This window comes from Pelmatolapia mariae, linkage group LG5 (assembly GCF_036321145.2).
Source record: "Pelmatolapia mariae isolate MD_Pm_ZW linkage group LG5, Pm_UMD_F_2, whole genome shotgun sequence".
NCBI lineage: Eukaryota > Metazoa > Chordata > Actinopteri > Cichliformes > Cichlidae > Pelmatolapia > Pelmatolapia mariae.
This window is the reverse complement of record NC_086231.1, coordinates 25,246,705-25,264,506: the sequence shown is the minus strand read 5'-3', so window position 1 is coordinate 25,264,506 and position 17,802 is coordinate 25,246,705. Positions and strand designations below refer to the sequence as shown.

The 17,802-nt window shown below is 38.2% G+C and overlaps 1 protein-coding gene across 1 annotated transcript in view; it reads left to right on the top strand.

Annotated features, from left to right (window-relative positions):
• The window catches only part of LOC134627948 (vitamin D3 receptor B), a 32,062-nt gene extending 16,308 nt beyond the window's left edge, over window positions 1-15,754 (top strand). The window contains exons 4-10 of the mRNA XM_063474449.1: window positions 1,853-1,983; window positions 3,453-3,649; window positions 3,874-3,973; window positions 4,655-4,835; window positions 7,856-8,007; window positions 8,597-8,713; window positions 9,029-15,754. Coding sequence (XP_063330519.1) covers window positions 1,853-1,983; window positions 3,453-3,649; window positions 3,874-3,973; window positions 4,655-4,835; window positions 7,856-8,007; window positions 8,597-8,713; window positions 9,029-9,282 — 1,132 coding nt within the window. The 3' untranslated portion in view covers window positions 9,283-15,754. The remainder of the gene's footprint in view (window positions 1-1,852; window positions 1,984-3,452; window positions 3,650-3,873; window positions 3,974-4,654; window positions 4,836-7,855; window positions 8,008-8,596; window positions 8,714-9,028) is intronic.
• Window positions 15,755-17,802: the final 2,048 nt, after the last annotated feature.

Below are 17,802 nucleotides of genomic sequence, written 5' to 3'. Positions count from 1 at the left end.
TGTGTGTTTGATGTGTCCGTGCAGTTGCGCCTGTTTCTCTCGGCAGTGTTGATATATATAACGGGAGGGGAGGGGAAAAAAAAAAGACGGATGTTTAATAATCTCCTTCCTCGGCTCGCTGATGGCCCTTGTTTGAACTTTCACGCAGCACGTGTTTTTGCTCACATCTGTGTATACATTTTCATACATAAATGTCCATTACTGAGTAAATCATTGTGCCTTGCATCACCGTTTGGCAGGACAAATTTTTGACCCGTAGATTGCCTTTGACTTACTTTTAGTCAGTCTCAGACTTGAAGGTCAAAAATATTTATCTGGGTCTGATGGCCTAGATAAAGTATGTTGAGCAAGCAATAGTCAGTTTATATATAGTGCTAACTGTTGATTTTCTAAGTAGTCAGTAATAAGAAGCATGTGAGGCTACCAGGTGGAGGAGGTCGATGACGGTGTGTAACTAGACACAGTATATACAGAACTTTTACATTAATTCAGAAATAAAATATAAAATGTTTAATATAAAATCTAAAATTTCTTGCACTCATTTATACACTAAATGGCCATTTTATTAGGCATGCCTATAAAATCTAATGCAGTCAAGTGCAACAAGTCTGCCATCCAGAGGTTATATTAGATTTTCTCGACAGGATCATAAAAATTGTAAGGATTTTTTTTTTTCTTAAATGACCTGTACAGCAGCATTACAGCTGATAATAACTAATAACGGGAAAGAGTATGGATTTGTAAAGCCTTGGAGAAAAAAGATGAACAGAAATACTAACTGCAGTTACTTTCCATGTTAATGTCCCAAGAAGCTATTTATTTATTTATTTATCTGCAGTTAAAGCAGAGACGCTTAAACACCGCAGTCAATATGTCTTAACAGGCAGATATGAAGTATGTGAACTGAGGTGATTGCTCAAGAATAATCAGTGTATCAAGACAGGCATTCGTTTTTTTCCCCATTTGATGTTTTTTTGTTTGTTTGTTTGTTTTTAATTAATTGTTATGTTATTCTAAAAGCTTAATACTTCTTCTGTTATCAAGCTGAAGACTGATATTACCAGCACCCTTTGATTATAATCCGAGGAACCTTTCTCTCAGGGAAATGATAAGAAGTCAACAAAGATCTTGGAATTTGGGATTTTCCGAATCCTGCAGATTCTCACTTGACTGACAGGAAATTGTATTGCACGTGCCCCTTCTGCACTAAAGAGAAGCGGCACCTGTGACCCCCGTAGTGGTCATGGGTATATTCTGCCATGCATGTTTAATATTATGTTGTAAAAGAAACAGACCACCGATGCTATTCTTAACAGTGTTGTAAATCATTTATTGTTTCAGTAGACCCTGCATCAGTGTTCTAACCTGGCAAAATGACAGATGTCAGTTTTTTCCCAACATCCAGTTACCACAACCTGTGCTGCTGTAATTTATTTATCAAGCTTCTCCATTTTGTTTTTGTTGGAGATGATTCCGCTGTCTTCTAGTGTTATTATTCAGGTCATTACATTTAATCAATATGCCCTTCCACCTTCTTAAATACAGCTGTTTTTAAATTGCACAAAGACGGTAACCTGTTTAGTCAGCATTTTTACTATTCGGTATCTTTTATTTATTTATGTAAAAGAAATCAAATCAAATCTCTCAAAATAATTTGTCAAAAAGTTTCCACATTCCCTTAGCAGTTGAATTCAGCCAAACACTTTTAAGGTTCTTCTTCTCTTTCTCTTTAAAAATAAATAAATAAATAAATGTTGTATTAATTTAATTCTTTGATTTTTATTTTTGTGCGCTAACAGACTTCATTATGTTTGTATTTTAATATACTGTGTAATGTGTACAATGTATTTAGGCGCAGTATGAAGCGCAAGGCCACCTTCACATGTCCCTTTAACGGCAGTTGCACCATCACCAAGGACAACAGGCGCCACTGCCAGGCATGCCGCCTCAAACGGTGTGTGGACATTGGCATGATGAAAGAGTGTAAGTATGACAGGTCACCCATTTGTCTTCAGTTACTGCCCCAACCCGCATATGTAGGTGGATTCAGGTTGGGTTCAGATTGCAGTTCTAATAAACCAGGTTATTAATTATTGAAGTCAAATCATTTCTATTTAAATGGCACATAAAATACAAAAACAGCAAAAGTTGACCTAAAATGCTTTCCAATTGAGTTATTAACATTTAAAAAAGATACATAGAAAACATAAAAACCACAAAAAGAAAACAAAATAATTAAGATTAAAAGCATAAATTACTATAATTATATAAATAAATAAATAAAACTTCTCTTATAAAAAAAATCAGTTTTTTTCTTCTTTCTTGAAATAACTGCATAGCACATGGGCTTGAAAATGAAGCCACAAGCCTTTGTTCCCTGGATGCCGGATCTCGCACCAATCCAGGATATAATGTTGGAATCCCGGACCGCCCAAGACCAACTTCCTACTTTGAAAAATGTACACATTGTGTACAGATTTGTGTGTTAGATACATTAAAGCATTCTTGTTTCTTTTTATTGAATTCACAGTAAAATGTACACATGTGGTGTTTGCTACCATGGGGGCTTGCTGTCCCGCTTGTAAACATTATGTAATGTTTGGTCTGAGGTCAAGTATCTCTGGGTCTTTGCTCCTTTAGTGTTTACATATTTCATTTGAACTAACAGTTCCTCCTCACATTGTGTACAGTAAGTATACTCCATGTGAAGTTTAAACACCTAATGTACCGTCTAGCCAGGGTTCTTCTTTCCACACACTGTTGTTTGTTTTTATAGTCTGTAAATAGCAGATACGTGTTTTCTTCTCTTCTGCTAATATCCGGATATTGTCCAAGTCTCTCCCTGCCAACCAAATGTCCCACTCCCTCCTCCAATAAGAAAAAAAAAGTTTCTTGTAGCGGCAACAACACTTCACTTTATTGCATGTGAACAGGAGCCAGTGTCATTGCTGTTGCTGTTAAAAGTAAAAAAAAAAAAAAAACCAGCAGCATGTTGTTGAGAGCCAGTTCTCTCTCTGCCTCTCTCTCTGTTTCTGTGAGCTAATTCAGTGGCTAGAACAACAAGGAGCGGACAGAACAAAGACAATGCATTCAGTTGTTCAGTGCAGCAGGGGTCTCCATATGGACCCATCCCCGGCCTTTCTCTTCCTCCAGAGAACAACAACCACCCTTTACCCAGCACAACATTGACATAGCTGTCAACACAATGTAGCACACAAATCCAGACTGAAAAGCTTTAAAAGTGGTGTACCTTAGAACTTCTGTTACTATAACTTTTTATACATTTCTTCATTTTTCCCAGTTTTACCCCAGATATTTCCTATTCTTTCTTTGCATTAATGTTGTCTTTGTATATGTGTTTGAGCTTAACTGTCATGCAAAGAATTTATTTGTGCACTTTTTTTCTCTTTTGCTGACAATTCTCACACTTTCTCTCGATCTTCCCCATCCAGTCATTCTGACAGATGAGGAAGTGCAGAGGAAGAAGGACCTGATTCAGCGGAGGAAGGATGAGGAGGCACAGCGCGAAGCGGAGAAAGAGGCACGGCGACCCAGACTCACCGAAGAACAGAGTCAGATCATTGCCACGCTGGTGGAGGCTCACCATAAAACATATGACGACTCCTATTCTGACTTCGGCCGATTTAGGGTTTGTGTCTTCATCAAGTCAACATCATCCAGTCAAACATAGTTCACCTTATTTTACCATAATGGTTTTAAATTGATTATTGATTAATGAAACCCTAACCCAGTTTACATAAAAGTTTGGATTATTTTACAGCAGAAAAATAGCTTACTTTTAGATCGAATGCTTGTCTATTTTTTAATTTTTACTGCGTGAAACCTTTACATGTGCCCTTTCCTCATGTCTAGCCCCCTGTGCGTGAGGGCCCAGTGACACGAAGCGCTAGCAGAGCTGCCTCTCTCCACTCCCTGTCTGATGCCTCCTCTGATTCTTTCAGTCACTCTCCAGGTAAAATTCACATACTGTGAAGACTTCGCTGGCAATCAGGTGAAAGCAGTGTCTTGCCAAAAACGAGAAAAAGGCTACAATTATAAGATATTAAAGCAGAAATTACTTGCAGTCAGAAAACCACCTTTTTTCCCCTCTTTCTGGTAGACAGGTTTTGGGAAAATTACTAAGAGTGAACACCTGACTTGGAAAAGGATTTCATTTTCATTTTCCAGTTCAGTTATTTTCACGTTAACTTATATAATCTGCTTTACTGGGAATTCAGTGGAAATCGTGTGAATTACCTGCACTCCTCAGACACCTGGCTTCTCAGTTCATTACTGCATATGTCAGTAATGGTGTGAGCACAGCAAGGGTCACGTGCCTTAGCACCGGCACACAGCAGAGACGGATAGCTCAAAACAACCACAGCAAGCTCTGAAGCTTCCTATGTTCTCTGAGTTGCACTCAGAGGATATTTAGCGCACTTCTGCTTAGCTTAAAGTGGTAAAGCTTCAGATGATCCTTTTCACCAACAAGCCCTCTCTGTTTTCACAACTGCTTTATCTCTGAGTGAATAGTCACACTGAAATGGTGTGAAATTGTTGCATGCTGTCATGTGACCACTTTACTCTTCTTGCTTCATGTTTGATCTCTTTTTTTTTTCCCCTCTCTCTGCTCTCTGTGTTATGATCACTGCAGAGTCAGTTGACACCAAAATGACTTTCAACAACCTGCTGATGATGTACCAGGATCAGGGCAGCAGTCCTGACTCCAGTGAAGAAGAAGGCTCCAGCTTTTCTATGCTGCCCCACCTGGCTGACCTGGTCTCCTATAGTATTCAGAAGGTCATCGGCTTTGCCAAGATGATTCCCGGTTTCAGGTACATGCGTGCACTCTGACTGATGTCAGTCAAAAGAATCAAGAGTGTTTTCTGATTAATCTGACTCCAAGGCCTTTAGTGCAGCCATAAAATGTTCTTAGTAATTATAAAACGATGTTAAAATGTCAAGAAAAGACTAATTAAATTACAATAATTACTAAATAACATTACAACAATTGACATCTGACCAATTTTGTTTTTAGGTTGCTGATTCTTTTTTCATTTATTCATCTGTGTGTCTCATGGCAGACAGTAAAGTCACTGACAGGAAGAAAAGAGATTTAAAAATGTTCTTGATTTTTTTTGAGCAGTTTGGTATCCTTCACATACCAAACTGTATGTGAAGCAGTTTGGTCACATACCAAACTGCTAGGTATGCGTCTGTGTGTGTGGCTCTCATTAGAATAGTAAAGCATATGCAGCTCTAGAAAAATCTAATCCTTTATTTGAGCCATTTGTATGTATTAATGCTATTTCTTAAATTTGTAAACTCAGTAACATATTGTATTATTTAAATAGTTTAGTCTGTTACTGTCTTCGAGGAACTGTAACCCACATAATTTCCTTAGGGATTAATAAAGTATTCGGATTCTGATTCTGATTGCTTAAATGTGCTTTTGCGATCTCTCTTTAGGTATTCTGTATTTGCTTGTCTCAGTGACACTTTACCTAAATTGGTGTTGAGGACTTTGTACACGTACTTGTTTTTTTTTCTGCCTGATTTGTTGTTGTGGCATAGTGATGGCTTTGGGCCAAAGGCCATAGATTACACAGATTGCGTACTGTACTCTGTCTGCTTACTTGAGTAAACGAAATCCAGTTTCACAAAAACAATTTTAAAAGAATTTTATTACAGTGGAAATGATTTTCTTTTGACTATGAGTGAAATCTCTTTGAGGAGTAGCAAACACAGTATCGAGGACAAGCCTACATCCAAGCTTATCAGTTTCTTTTATCTATGCTGGCATGTTTTTTTTCTGGCAGTTCTCATTGCAAAACAGTAATGTCAAACACATAGCAGCGGAGCTTTTACACAGCTGAGTCACATGCAGGCAGGCATATTTTCTTTTCTACTCTTTTCTACTTGTTTGGACTAAGATAGTAAAATGGTTGTTGAACCTGAAAACCTGTGTGGGTGTGCTATTATGATCAGGAATCAGTAAGGGAGTCATTATAGAGTCAGATCTATGAGCAATCTTCATTTTTATGTACATTTTAAAACAATTATTTTCATGTTTCCATAACTACGGATTTTCAGTCCAGATATCAGCATAGAGTTAATGAATAGTTATTTATTTATAAAATAATTAACATAACCAAAACAGGATTTGTGAGATGCACACAAAGTTAACAGACTGTGATAGTTTTTTTTTTTTTTTTGGTGGTTTCTACAGTAATCTGTACAGGATCAGAGGGACCTTTTAATAAAGACGCATATCACTAAGTTTTGCATCATGTCTTATTCCATTGACACAGATTGAACTAGTTGCCTTCTACAAGGATACTACTTCAAAACTATACAAAAAAATATTTGGAGAGGGATAGAACAGTAAAATGGTAATCTGTCTTTAATGGGGCAGCCATTTGAACCTTTAAAGGTGCTTTACTGATTACTGAAGTTCACACATGGGTGCCAAAAATCTTCAAGAATGTGCTAGACTGTGCAACAAAAAGGAAACCAAAATTTAAAAGGCAAATTTCACTTCACTTTTTTTAAATTAGTAAAAGTCTGAGCTAATAAAACTGCTAAATTTGCCAACTTACCTACCTATATACTATATATGTTACCTATGATGTTACCTATGGATGCTGCCCCCTTCTGCAGTCCTGTAAATAGCAAATGTATTTTCATGATTTCTTCAGTCCCTAGTGCAGAATAGATAAATAACTTATTGATTATACCATCCTTAGTATTAAATCCTGGACTCATTTCATACCAGGTTATGTTGGGCACCCCCAGGAAAGACTGATTTATTTTATTTTTATTTTTTTCTTTCTAAACACATAGAATAAATTACATGTCTACAAAGACAAATTTATAATGGCTGACCAGGGTCCCACCTTCCGCACATGAAACTCTCTCCTTGTGTTTACATTGACAAATCCACAGTGTTTCGTGGGGTCAAGGCTAATACGAGTCAGGGCCCGTATTTCCTGGAAGTTGTCATTCCTCCCAGCAACTTGCCTCGGACCTTTGGAATGTTTGTCCACTTATGATTAATCCTTTAAAAAAAACAGTCCATACCTTCCCTAAAGGGTGTCAGGTTTAGCTCTTGTCTCTTACTAGTGGGATTTAAAAACATTTTAAAACATCATGCTTTTATTCTAGCAGTTTCACAATATATGATATGTTATTGATATTATTACTACTCTTTATTATTATTATTATTATTATTATTTCAGCTGTTGTGGTCCTTTGTATAGGCTTACAATGGCCCATTCTTCAGTCAGGAGTTTACAAAATCTAAAGCCGTTAATTGGCACCAAAACTAAAACACTAAACTAAAAACCTACAACATAAATTAAATTAAATAAAGCCACAACCAAAACAGTAATTTAGTTAGCAGAAATGGTGGCATGGCCAATTTAACTGTAGAAAATACCCACACCCTCCTCAAGAAAAAAAAGCCTCTGTTTCTCACTCCCACTGTTGTTTTATATTAAAGGCAAAAACACCAAAAATAAGCCCTGTTGTCAAAGCAGGCAAAGAAGGTGAAGAAGGAGAGCGATAGAAACTGTAAGTAAAACCAGAATAAACCTGGGTTGAATATGTATCCAATGGAGAAAGCTCCGTGACCAAGAGGGTTCACATGCAGTATTTAATTTGCATATTTCTACTAAATTGCTAAGTAAAACCTGCCTCTTAATTAACATAATACAATTGAGTGATTTAAACAGTAAGGTGATCTGGTGCAACAGCAGTACTGGATCTTCAGGTCATCTGTTGCCATTTTTAGGATTATTACTTTTAATCGTTTAAATAAGCATCCAAACGTAATGGATGATTTGTTTCCCTGTAGAGAGCTGACTGCAGAGGACCAGATTGCTCTGCTCAAGTCCAGTGCCATTGAGGTGATCATGCTGCGTTCAAATCAAAGCTTCAACCTGGAAGACATGTCCTGGAGCTGTGGTGGACCTGACTTTAAATATCAGATCAGTGACGTCACCAAAGGTCAGTCCAAACATCAGTCTAAATGCTGCCATTTTTACTGCTGTAAGGACAAAAGAAAGACCGTGTTGAGATCTCCCTACTGGTGTTTTATGAATTTTAGTTTTTTTTTTCCCCCACCTTATTTTTGAAGAAAACATGTGCATATTTACTTAATAACATTTGTACTTTTCTGTTAAGGAGATGACCACACTATAATGTGGGAGTGCAGATAAGGTTATTGGCAGTGACCTGTGTATACACCCTCAGGCAAAAGTCGCTAATCCAATCTGCTATTTCTGCAAAATCAGTCAAACATATCCACAGAAATACTAGGGATGGCTTTCATTTGTTATATGTAATTGTGTGTCTTCTCATTTACATGCAAAATTTAGCTTTGCTGTTTCTTATTAGTCTGTACAACGAGCCTAATTCAACTTTGGTAATTAGACAATTGTGCGAGCCAGAAATTGCCGGTTTTTAGTGTAAACAAAGCTGAGAATGAAAATGAAAATGAAGTCTTAACAAGAATTGGTTACATTTCTTTGATCGCCTTTTTTCACTGAAATGAGTTGTAGGTTACACATTTTAATGGCATGTTTCTCTTCTGCAGCGGGACACACTCTGGAGCTGTTGGAGCCGCTGGTAAAGTTCCAGGTGGGACTGAAGAAGCTCAACCTGCACGAGGAGGAGCACGTGCTGCTGATGGCCATCTGTCTGCTTTCTCCAGGTAGTGTAGGTGTGGAGAAAGGACTGTAGAAGGAATGATTTGAGTGTAGAAGTGTATCTTCTCGCAACAGAAAATATTTGAAACATTGTTGCCAACTTTGCTATTATTTGTGCATATGTCCACTTGATTATATAAAAGTGACAAGCAGCACAAAGCTTTTAAACGAATTATGACTGGATCCTCTGCTTGTTCTTCAGTATGCTAGTTCACAATAAACACAAATGATATAATCCTTTCTGACAGTTAGATTTCAAAAGCTATTTTCTGTTCCCTAACATCAAGCCACTGAGTCTCTTCCCCCCTCCCTCATTGCAGACCGCCCAGGTGTGCAGGATCATGCACGGATCGAAGCCCTGCAAGACCGACTGTCGGAGACTCTGCAAGCCTACATCAGGCTTCACCACCCGGGAGGGAGGCTGCTCTACGCCAAGATGATCCAAAAGCTGGCCGACCTGCGAAGTCTTAACGAGGAGCACTCCAAACAGTACCGCTCACTGTCCTTTCAGCCGGAGCACAGCATGCAGCTCACTCCACTGGTGCTGGAGGTGTTTGGCAGTGAAGTCTCCTAGAAGCAATCTGCGAACCTCAGTTGGTCGGGGAGGAAGCTGGCGGCAAGACCCCAGTAGGTAGAGAAAAACAGAGAGAGGGGAGCTGAGAATGTCCTGGTTGGACTAGATGCAGGTGTGGTGTATGAAGCAAATGAAAAAGAGAAAGTAAATTGTGTGTGTTTGTGTGTGCGTGTCTGCGCACGTGAGTGCGAGTGCGACTGCATGTGTGTATGGATTCCCATATAAAGAAGTCTGTCTTGGTGTAGAGGCCAAGATTGTGCAGGAGAGCAAGCAGATATGAAGAGATAGAGTAAACAAGGGAATTTCAGATAGTACAAATGAAACTATACATATGACTTCTGGCTATATACAGTGTTTTTGTCTGTATTTAAATCAACAAACAGCTGCTTCAAATGCCTGGACATTATGTGTGTGTACCTGTGGTGCACACACCAACACAACAAACATACTCAGTTATTCATTTAGCCATTCAGTTAAGCTACCTCTTGGTTTTACTGGGGTTGTTTTTATATTTACATCACCAATGTGAAACTTTTACTCAGAACAATTTAGATACAGTACGCATTACATTTCAGTTTACCGGTGCAAACGCAGTGCCTGCACATTACTTTGAATTTTTTGATGATTTTCAGAAATCATGTATTTTTATTTGTTTGTTTTTGGGTTTGTTTGGGTTTTTTGTTTTTTTAATCTGCTTCTCTCCAAGGCAGCATATGTATATGACTTTGTGTACAAATCAAACACATGCCTTTCACCTTTCACCAAAGGTATGGTCAACTACTTTCTCAAAAAGCTTCCAGTACCTAAAAATAACCTTGCTGCTCCTTGGCTCGCTTCACTCATGCAGCCGCTCGGCAAGTTGTCTGACTAGCCTCACAGCCTATGAAGGAAAATGTTATATTATTATAGGTTTATACAGCAGAGTACAGAGCTTAGACTGTAATTTAGTGAGGTTCTGATAGGACCTTAGGGTGCCTGGTTTTGAGGTGAGAATTAGCCACTAAATGTATTAGCTACTTTTACACTGCTAACTGTCAATCAAACCAAGCCAACCTTATGGCTTGTTGCTCTCTTTTGAAATTGTTTTCCATTATTCTCCTCTCTTGTTTAATTGTTGTTATTTTTTCCCGTGTAAATAGAGAATTGCTATCAAATGTATCCTAAGCACTGTTATACCACCTTTTACTCAAGCCTATGTATTGATATACAGTATCTATGTTATCACAGATTTTAAAGGGCTAAAATGCCAAATCTAACTGGAATAGTAAATTGATGGCAAAGCAAAGGGCCTGCCTTGTTAATATATAGCTGCATAGCATACTCAGAATTGGCATAGCTACGGATATAATTGCAATAGATATTTTTGTTGTTGTTTTTTATATGTCACTTCACCTTAAAAACAATTCCATGAATTGTTCCTCCTCAGTATACAGTGAGCTCAGTGGATGGAGAGCTTGGGAAGCTGTTTCAGACCTCCACAGATATCACACCCCTTTCGTTTCTGACTGGGAAGCGGATTTTCTAGAATGTCCAGGGGCCTGGTTGTGGTGGTGTTGCTGCGCACGTCCTCCACCCGGGCCCTCCTGTTTGATGATGTATGCTGCGCAGCCCTCTAGTGGCTGCATTGTGTAAATACCAGGTATATATAAATAATGTCTGCCGCTGTACATAGGGCTACATAGATTCTTTTGTTTTGTTTTTTTCCTCAAAAATATATATGCAAACACAACTGACTTTTTGTTTCTGACCCATAAGCACCATGTTCTCCAACACTATGCTCTTTGTTTTGTCTTTGATCTTTGTTTTTCTTGTCTTTGTTCCTTTTTGGGGGGGGTATTTAGGAATGGCTTAAACAGGGAACTGCTTGTATATTTGACACACTCAAATGATTCTTTGTTTAGTGGTGGACTGATGTGAATATCCAAGGTTCATTCTCAGAAAAAAAAAAGGACAACCTAAACAAACCGTGCTGCTCTCAACTATAAGCCATGTAGATTACTAAGCTAGCTATACACCTGGTACATTACAGTACATCAAAATGATGACTCCAGAACCTTGGACATTCTCATTGTGCCATCTGCTGAATTTATATGCTATTTATCTGTGGCTTTTGGAACATGAACTTGTATATGATAAGAACTTGTATGCCTTCTCTCTGCTGTCAGTCATCTTTGGCTTATGCTTCATCAGACAGCATTTAATGGCTTATAAACCAAACTGCCAAGAGACTTTAAACGCTTCGGTTTACAGGCCAGTAATATATGGCTTGCTGCATGTGGGATTATGGTAAAATTATACAAGACAACATATCTTTTACATCAAGACAATTCCCTAAAGTAAAGTCGATTTCCTGCCAAGTGCTCATGATTTCACTAGAGGCAGTGTTGCTTAAAGGAAGTCATTTGCAGAATTAAATATAAAAGTTTATATTTTCTTTTTCTTTGTCCTGTATTTGCTGTGTGACAAAAGAAATCTTTTAAAGAGTTCCTGCGATTGACCGTCCGGTCCACATTTGTCACACACAGATTTTCCTTCATCTCAGTAGACTAGGGTTACTCTGTGAGGAAGATGGCGAGTTTTTCTCACAACTGCTTTGTGAGAAGTTGTGACAGGTGTCGCTTTGATCTGTTTTTAAACAGTTTAAAGTCCATTCAACATCACTGTGGCTTTATTCCAACTCTCTGCAGTCACTGTGAAACGCCACAAGCTGACAGCCGGGGCTCGACGCTTAGATAATCCGCATATCACAAACCGTTTGATCGCTTTTTTCAATGTTCCTGTAGTCACATAATAGGCTTGATTTATTTTGTATTATCTTTAAATTTTGCCCTCTTTCTAGAAATCATCGAGATATATATAATATATAATATAATATACTAACAGAAAAATCCACACGTCCCACAAATTACCCTGCTGTGATTGATCTTTAAAGAGTTGAAGCTCGGTTGTCGTTAGGCAGTACCATTTGTATGTATAGTATGTCAGTTTGATGAGGGGTGTGATGTGCTTGGTTACTGAATACTGACTTTTGACTTCTTTTATTTTTTGGAAAAGTCTCCATGTTGATTTTATTTCGAAATACATACTCCTGTATGTAGATATGGCTTTGAATTTGTTCTGTTTCCTTTTTTTGAGATAGAGGTTGCAGTGTTGACTTGTGTATGTTTAAATACAGTAGGAGGTTTGATGAATATGTAAGTGCCACGGGGAGAGTTCCCTCCACACACGAACAGGGTAAAAAGAGGAGTTGAGTTTGGGGATTTGAAAACCGAACAGGAAAACTCTCGTGGATGTATAAAACGAGCAGTTAGTATTTGTGTAGTGATAGGGTTTCTGTCGTAAAAAGAATCCCCCCCCCCTTTTTTTTTTAACATACCGAATGTCTGATTGCTGATTTTTTTTTTTTCTTTCTCTTTCCCAACACGGTATACAGCTCATAAATAAAGTTAAATTTGAATGTGGTTCATTCCCAGAGATTCCTGTTTGGTTTCATCATGATAGGCTGCTCAGAATCTGTTCAGTTTTGGGTTTTTTTAATTCTACATTGTAGTTGTTCTAATACTGGAACTTGTAATCTATACATCAGTGGAAATCCGACCTCAAAATAGATGGAGCCATCTTTGTTGAGATTTCCGTAAGATCTGCAACGTAACACAGTAACAATGCCTGCAATATACAGCTCATGGTACACTATCACCAGCAAGCTTTACAGTTTATCATATTCATAGATGTTGTAGGAGGTGTGTGTGTGTGTGTGTGTGTGTGTGTGTGTGTGTGTGTGTGTGTGCGTGTGTGTGCATGCGTGAGTAACTGTTGCCATTACAAATCCTGTCTGAAAACATGTATGAAAGCATTCACAGAGGACTGTTGGCCATCTCCCATGCAAATGATTTTAAGTCTTTATTTTGTATTCTTTCTGCTCCTCCCTTTAGGACAGGGATTGTAATGGAATCAACTTAATGTAGTTCTTACAAAAAAGAGGAGTGTCCACAATGGATGTACACCATAATCTACCTAAAAAGAAAACCTACCTCTTTTAGCTCAGATTTTGCTTTAGCATTAAGCATTTGCCTCTGTTTTTACTTTTATAATATTTGTATTCATGTTGGTATTTATTGCTGTCTAATGAGTCATACTTCAATGATTACCTCAGAGATATCTCACAGATTTGGGAGAGTCCAGCTAAAGAATTCATTCTTTTTTTTTTCTGTTTGGTCTTTATTCTCAGACTTGGCAAAGGCATTTTTGTTTTTTTTGTTTGTTTGGGGGGTTTTTTACGCACAAAAATACCAGGAGTGTTTTTTAAAAATAGTGCCTGCACTCTTACCATCGGGGCTCTGGCTAGGATGAGGCTGCATTTACTTTCATTCTTCTCTGCTTCTTTAGCTTGGTAGTTTGTTTGTTTGTTTCGGGGTTGTTGGTTTTTTTGTTGTTTTCTTTTCTTCCATTGCTTTCAGAAACACGTACAGTTTATCTTGCTGCAGTGTTGCAGACAAGTGTCTCTACAGGCATTAAAGGGACCATTTACTCAAAAATGAAATGCGCATGTTTTTCCTCTGGCTTGTAGCTATTTATCAGTCTAGATCAGGGATGTCGAACTTATTTTACACCGTGGGCCACATACAGCCCACTTTGATCATTAGGTGGGCTGGACCAGTGAAAGTAACCTATCTGTCAGTGTAAAGACATTTAAGTAAACATTTAATCTTTGAAAGGCTTAATACAAGAAAAAGCAGTGCAATTTCAACACTACATCTGTTTTCTGCACGATAACTGTGGAAAATTACAGAAAGCTAAATTACAGAAAGGTAGCTCCTTGCCCAGACTGACCTGTATTTGTAATGTTTGTTTCGTTTTTTGTTTGTATGTTTGTTTGTTTTTGACATGGACTGACCTTAGGAAAAAAACTGTAATTTCCTTAGTACATAAAGGAAAGAGGATGGCAATGGGGGAGGTCTTTATAAGTAGGAAAAGCTGTTAAAATGTATGAAAATACAAAGAGTTCCAAATCTGTGCGCTCCATCACATTTTTCAAAGCCTTCAAGTGGGCCAGATTGGAGTCTTTGCCAGGTCAGTTCTGGCCCATATGTCTTATGTTTGACACCCTTAGCTCTAGACTGATTTGATGTAAGTTTTGGAGAGAATAGCTGTGTTTCTGTTGAATTTAATGTGTCTTTAGTGGCAGAGTTATGGGGTTATATGACAAATCCACAAACCTTGTGAGCAGATTCATTTAGGAACAATTTTTTTTGTATTTCACATTTATACCACTGCAGGCGAGAGGGGTGTAGATACGTACACGTAATTTGGGGTGAATTGTCCCTTTCGAGAGAAGGACTTTTCAGAGTGAATGCAACTTTAAAGAAGTGGCAGTAGGAGAAATGAGAGGTGCGTTTGTGCTCCCCTTGGTACTGTTAGCATGTCCTATGCTGTGTAGTGCGTCATCATGACCTTGGCCCTGTGGTTTGTCCCATCGCGTCCGCCGTACCCTCTCCGCGTCATCACCTCTCCTTCTGTCGTGCACCTTCGTCATTCCTGATGCTTTTCAGTCAAACAGGGGAATTGGGAGTGGCGAAATCCTCAGTGTCCATGCAATGCTGCTTTTATCTTGAGCATCACCAAGTTGTGCAACACTGACGCTACCTGATGCTGGCATCGTCCAAAGTGTCGGCCCCCAGCGGCGCGACAAGCCTCATTAGAAGATGGTGTCTTTGGAAATGCAGCTTGGAGTTGCTTTTTTTGGGGTGGGGGGGTATTCCATTCAGACCCGAGTATCATATTTAAGGAGCAACTGCTCACTTTTGGTGATTTCAAACCAACTTTTCTTTTCTCTCTAATTCTCGCTCTGTCTCTTTATTCCTTCTTTTTATTTGCTTTCATGTCAAACTGCTTCAGGTATACACTGAATAAAATTAGAGAGTTTTTATTGATCAGTCAATACAGAGGAACAGTGACGCTGTGGTCACATCAACCCTGAGCTGTGTGCCATAACATGACCCTTTTCATGCAGGGGAGGGTGTTAACAAAGCTGGCTTCAGATGTTCCCCGGCTTAATTTGAGCGGGAAGGTTGTCCAAGTGTGCGATTGGCTTCTTAATTGGTACTCTGACAGCAACGTGTACTGATGATTAATTTTTTTTTTTTTTTAAATAAGGAATCAGTTTGAATTTGGTATTGAATCCTTTCCCTGCATTGTGAACCCAAATCCATGCCATGTTGAATTTCAATGCCTGAACCAACGAAAGCACTTAATCTAATGTTTGTAACACATGTATACTGATCAAGCTACTAGCCATAAACTGCCTCTGTAGGTCAGCATCATATGGCTCCAATTATCAAAGTCACCTAAATTCTAATGTAATTGCAATTTATCTTTTGTCTCAGATCTTCTTTTTCTATTATAAATTGGTGTTTATGTAATGTTATTTTTGTCTGATGTTTTGCAAATCAAAAATAAAAGGTTGTACATAGCAGTAGGCCTCTGTGTGATTTGTTTTTAATGTCTTAACAGTTTATTTATTTGGTAGCTTTTGATTAAAGTTTCCTTTTTCTTTTCTTTCAGGTGCCATTAAAGAAAATAATGTTATAGGAAATTAATTTCTATAATTTAAACGGCGCTCAGAGCTAATTGAAGAAATTCATTATGAAATGATGCTTTGTCCATGTAATGGTGATGCATTTTAAACTTGTTTTATTTTGGTATAACGAAGTAAGAGAAAGGGTTCAGCTCTCACTAGACCTCTGCATGTGTGCAGCTATTACTACTTATTCAAACTAAAATTATGTTATTTGTTATCTGTAATGTATAAATGCATTTCATATAAAAGTAAACCCTCCTTGCGGTATGAGGTTTTATCTATCAGGATATAATAAAAGTCTTAAAACTCGGGAAATACAGCCTTAGATGAACTACAACATGACTTAATACCCAGCTTCATTATTTTATTAACAAAAAAATCACCCAAAATGCAGAAGCAGTGAGTGAAAATGTAAGTATAGACTTGCTGGTTCCTTGAAAATGAAAGGGGTAAGTAGCAGCCAGGTGCTGATCAATCAAACTTGATTGATGATCAGCAAGTATGAACACACATAGTGTTGACTGACCAAAGTTTTGACAGTTTGCTGGTCTGGAGCAATCCATCTGATTGTGTTAAAGTCAAGAAGGAAAAACATGATCTTGATGCTGCACATTGATCTGGGAAGAGTTATAAGGCCATTTCGAAACAAAGTCCATCATTCTGCAGTAAGAAAGATTATTCACAAGCCCAAAACATTCAAGACAGTTGCCAGTTTTTCCCAGGAGTGGACATCCCAGTTAATTCACCCCAAGATCAGAGGTCACACTTATGGGGCAATGTTCTTTGGACAGATGAGACCAAAGTAAATATATGATGTGTTTGGTTTGCTGCAAACACCTCATACCAACTGTAAAGCACGGTGGACCATGCAGTCATGAAACCGACCGTGGACTCTTCTGTATAACAAAGTATTCTAGAGTCCATTGTGAGGCCATCTGTCCAACAGCTAAAGCTTTTCCCAAAATGACTACAGCAGAATGGCTGTAGATGTGCTGCAATGTCCCAGTCAAAGTCTGCTGTGGTGGGACCTTAACAGTGAACTCAATGAACTGAAGAAAAGGTGTGAAGAAGAGTGGACTAAAATTGCTCCACAAGTATGTGAGAGACTGATAAAGTCATACAGTTATTACTGCTAATGGTGGTTCTACAACCCATTATATCAACTTAGTTTCTCACACAGCTTCTTTGTTTTTGTTCAGTAATTAACAGCACAGTGTAATATATCATGTACTGTTCATGTATTGCATGTACAGTATGTATTGCCATTCGCAGGCTATTGATTCCCCGTGTCCTGCTGAAGTAACAAAATTAGCAGCTTTCCAAACAAAAGTTGTTTTGTTGTTGTTGTTGTTGTTTTTTAAATAATTCTCTCTTTTCCTAACAGTGTTGGACTGTCAGCATTGCTGTTTAGTTATGGTTGGCTATACAAAAGGAAGTGACCTGTTTCCCCCCCTTATTAACCTTCCTGCTGGAAAACGGGGTCTTTGATGAGTCACACACAGAATTCTTCTGGCACCTGCACAAATGGACCACAGTTCCCTTTCAATACTATTGTTACCACTTTAATAATGTTACACTGCTGCATACAGAACGCTTCACAGTAAGATTAAACATACACGCTAAGAAAATCACAAGAATGAACTAACAGGAGAACCAAAGTATTTATATGTAGATTTTCCTGCACATTGTTCCAAATCACAACTAGTGAATTAAGTGTGAACAAAGATACATTATATTAATATTCAATATAGTAACATACACTCACTGGTCACTTTATTAGGTACACCTGTTCAACTGCTCATTAACTGAAATATCTAATCTGCCACACGTGTTTAGGAACATGGACATGATTGAGATGACCTGCTGAAGTTCAAACCGAGCATCTAAACGGAGACGAAACGTGATTTAAGTGATTTTGAATGTGTCAGGGTTATTGGAGCCAG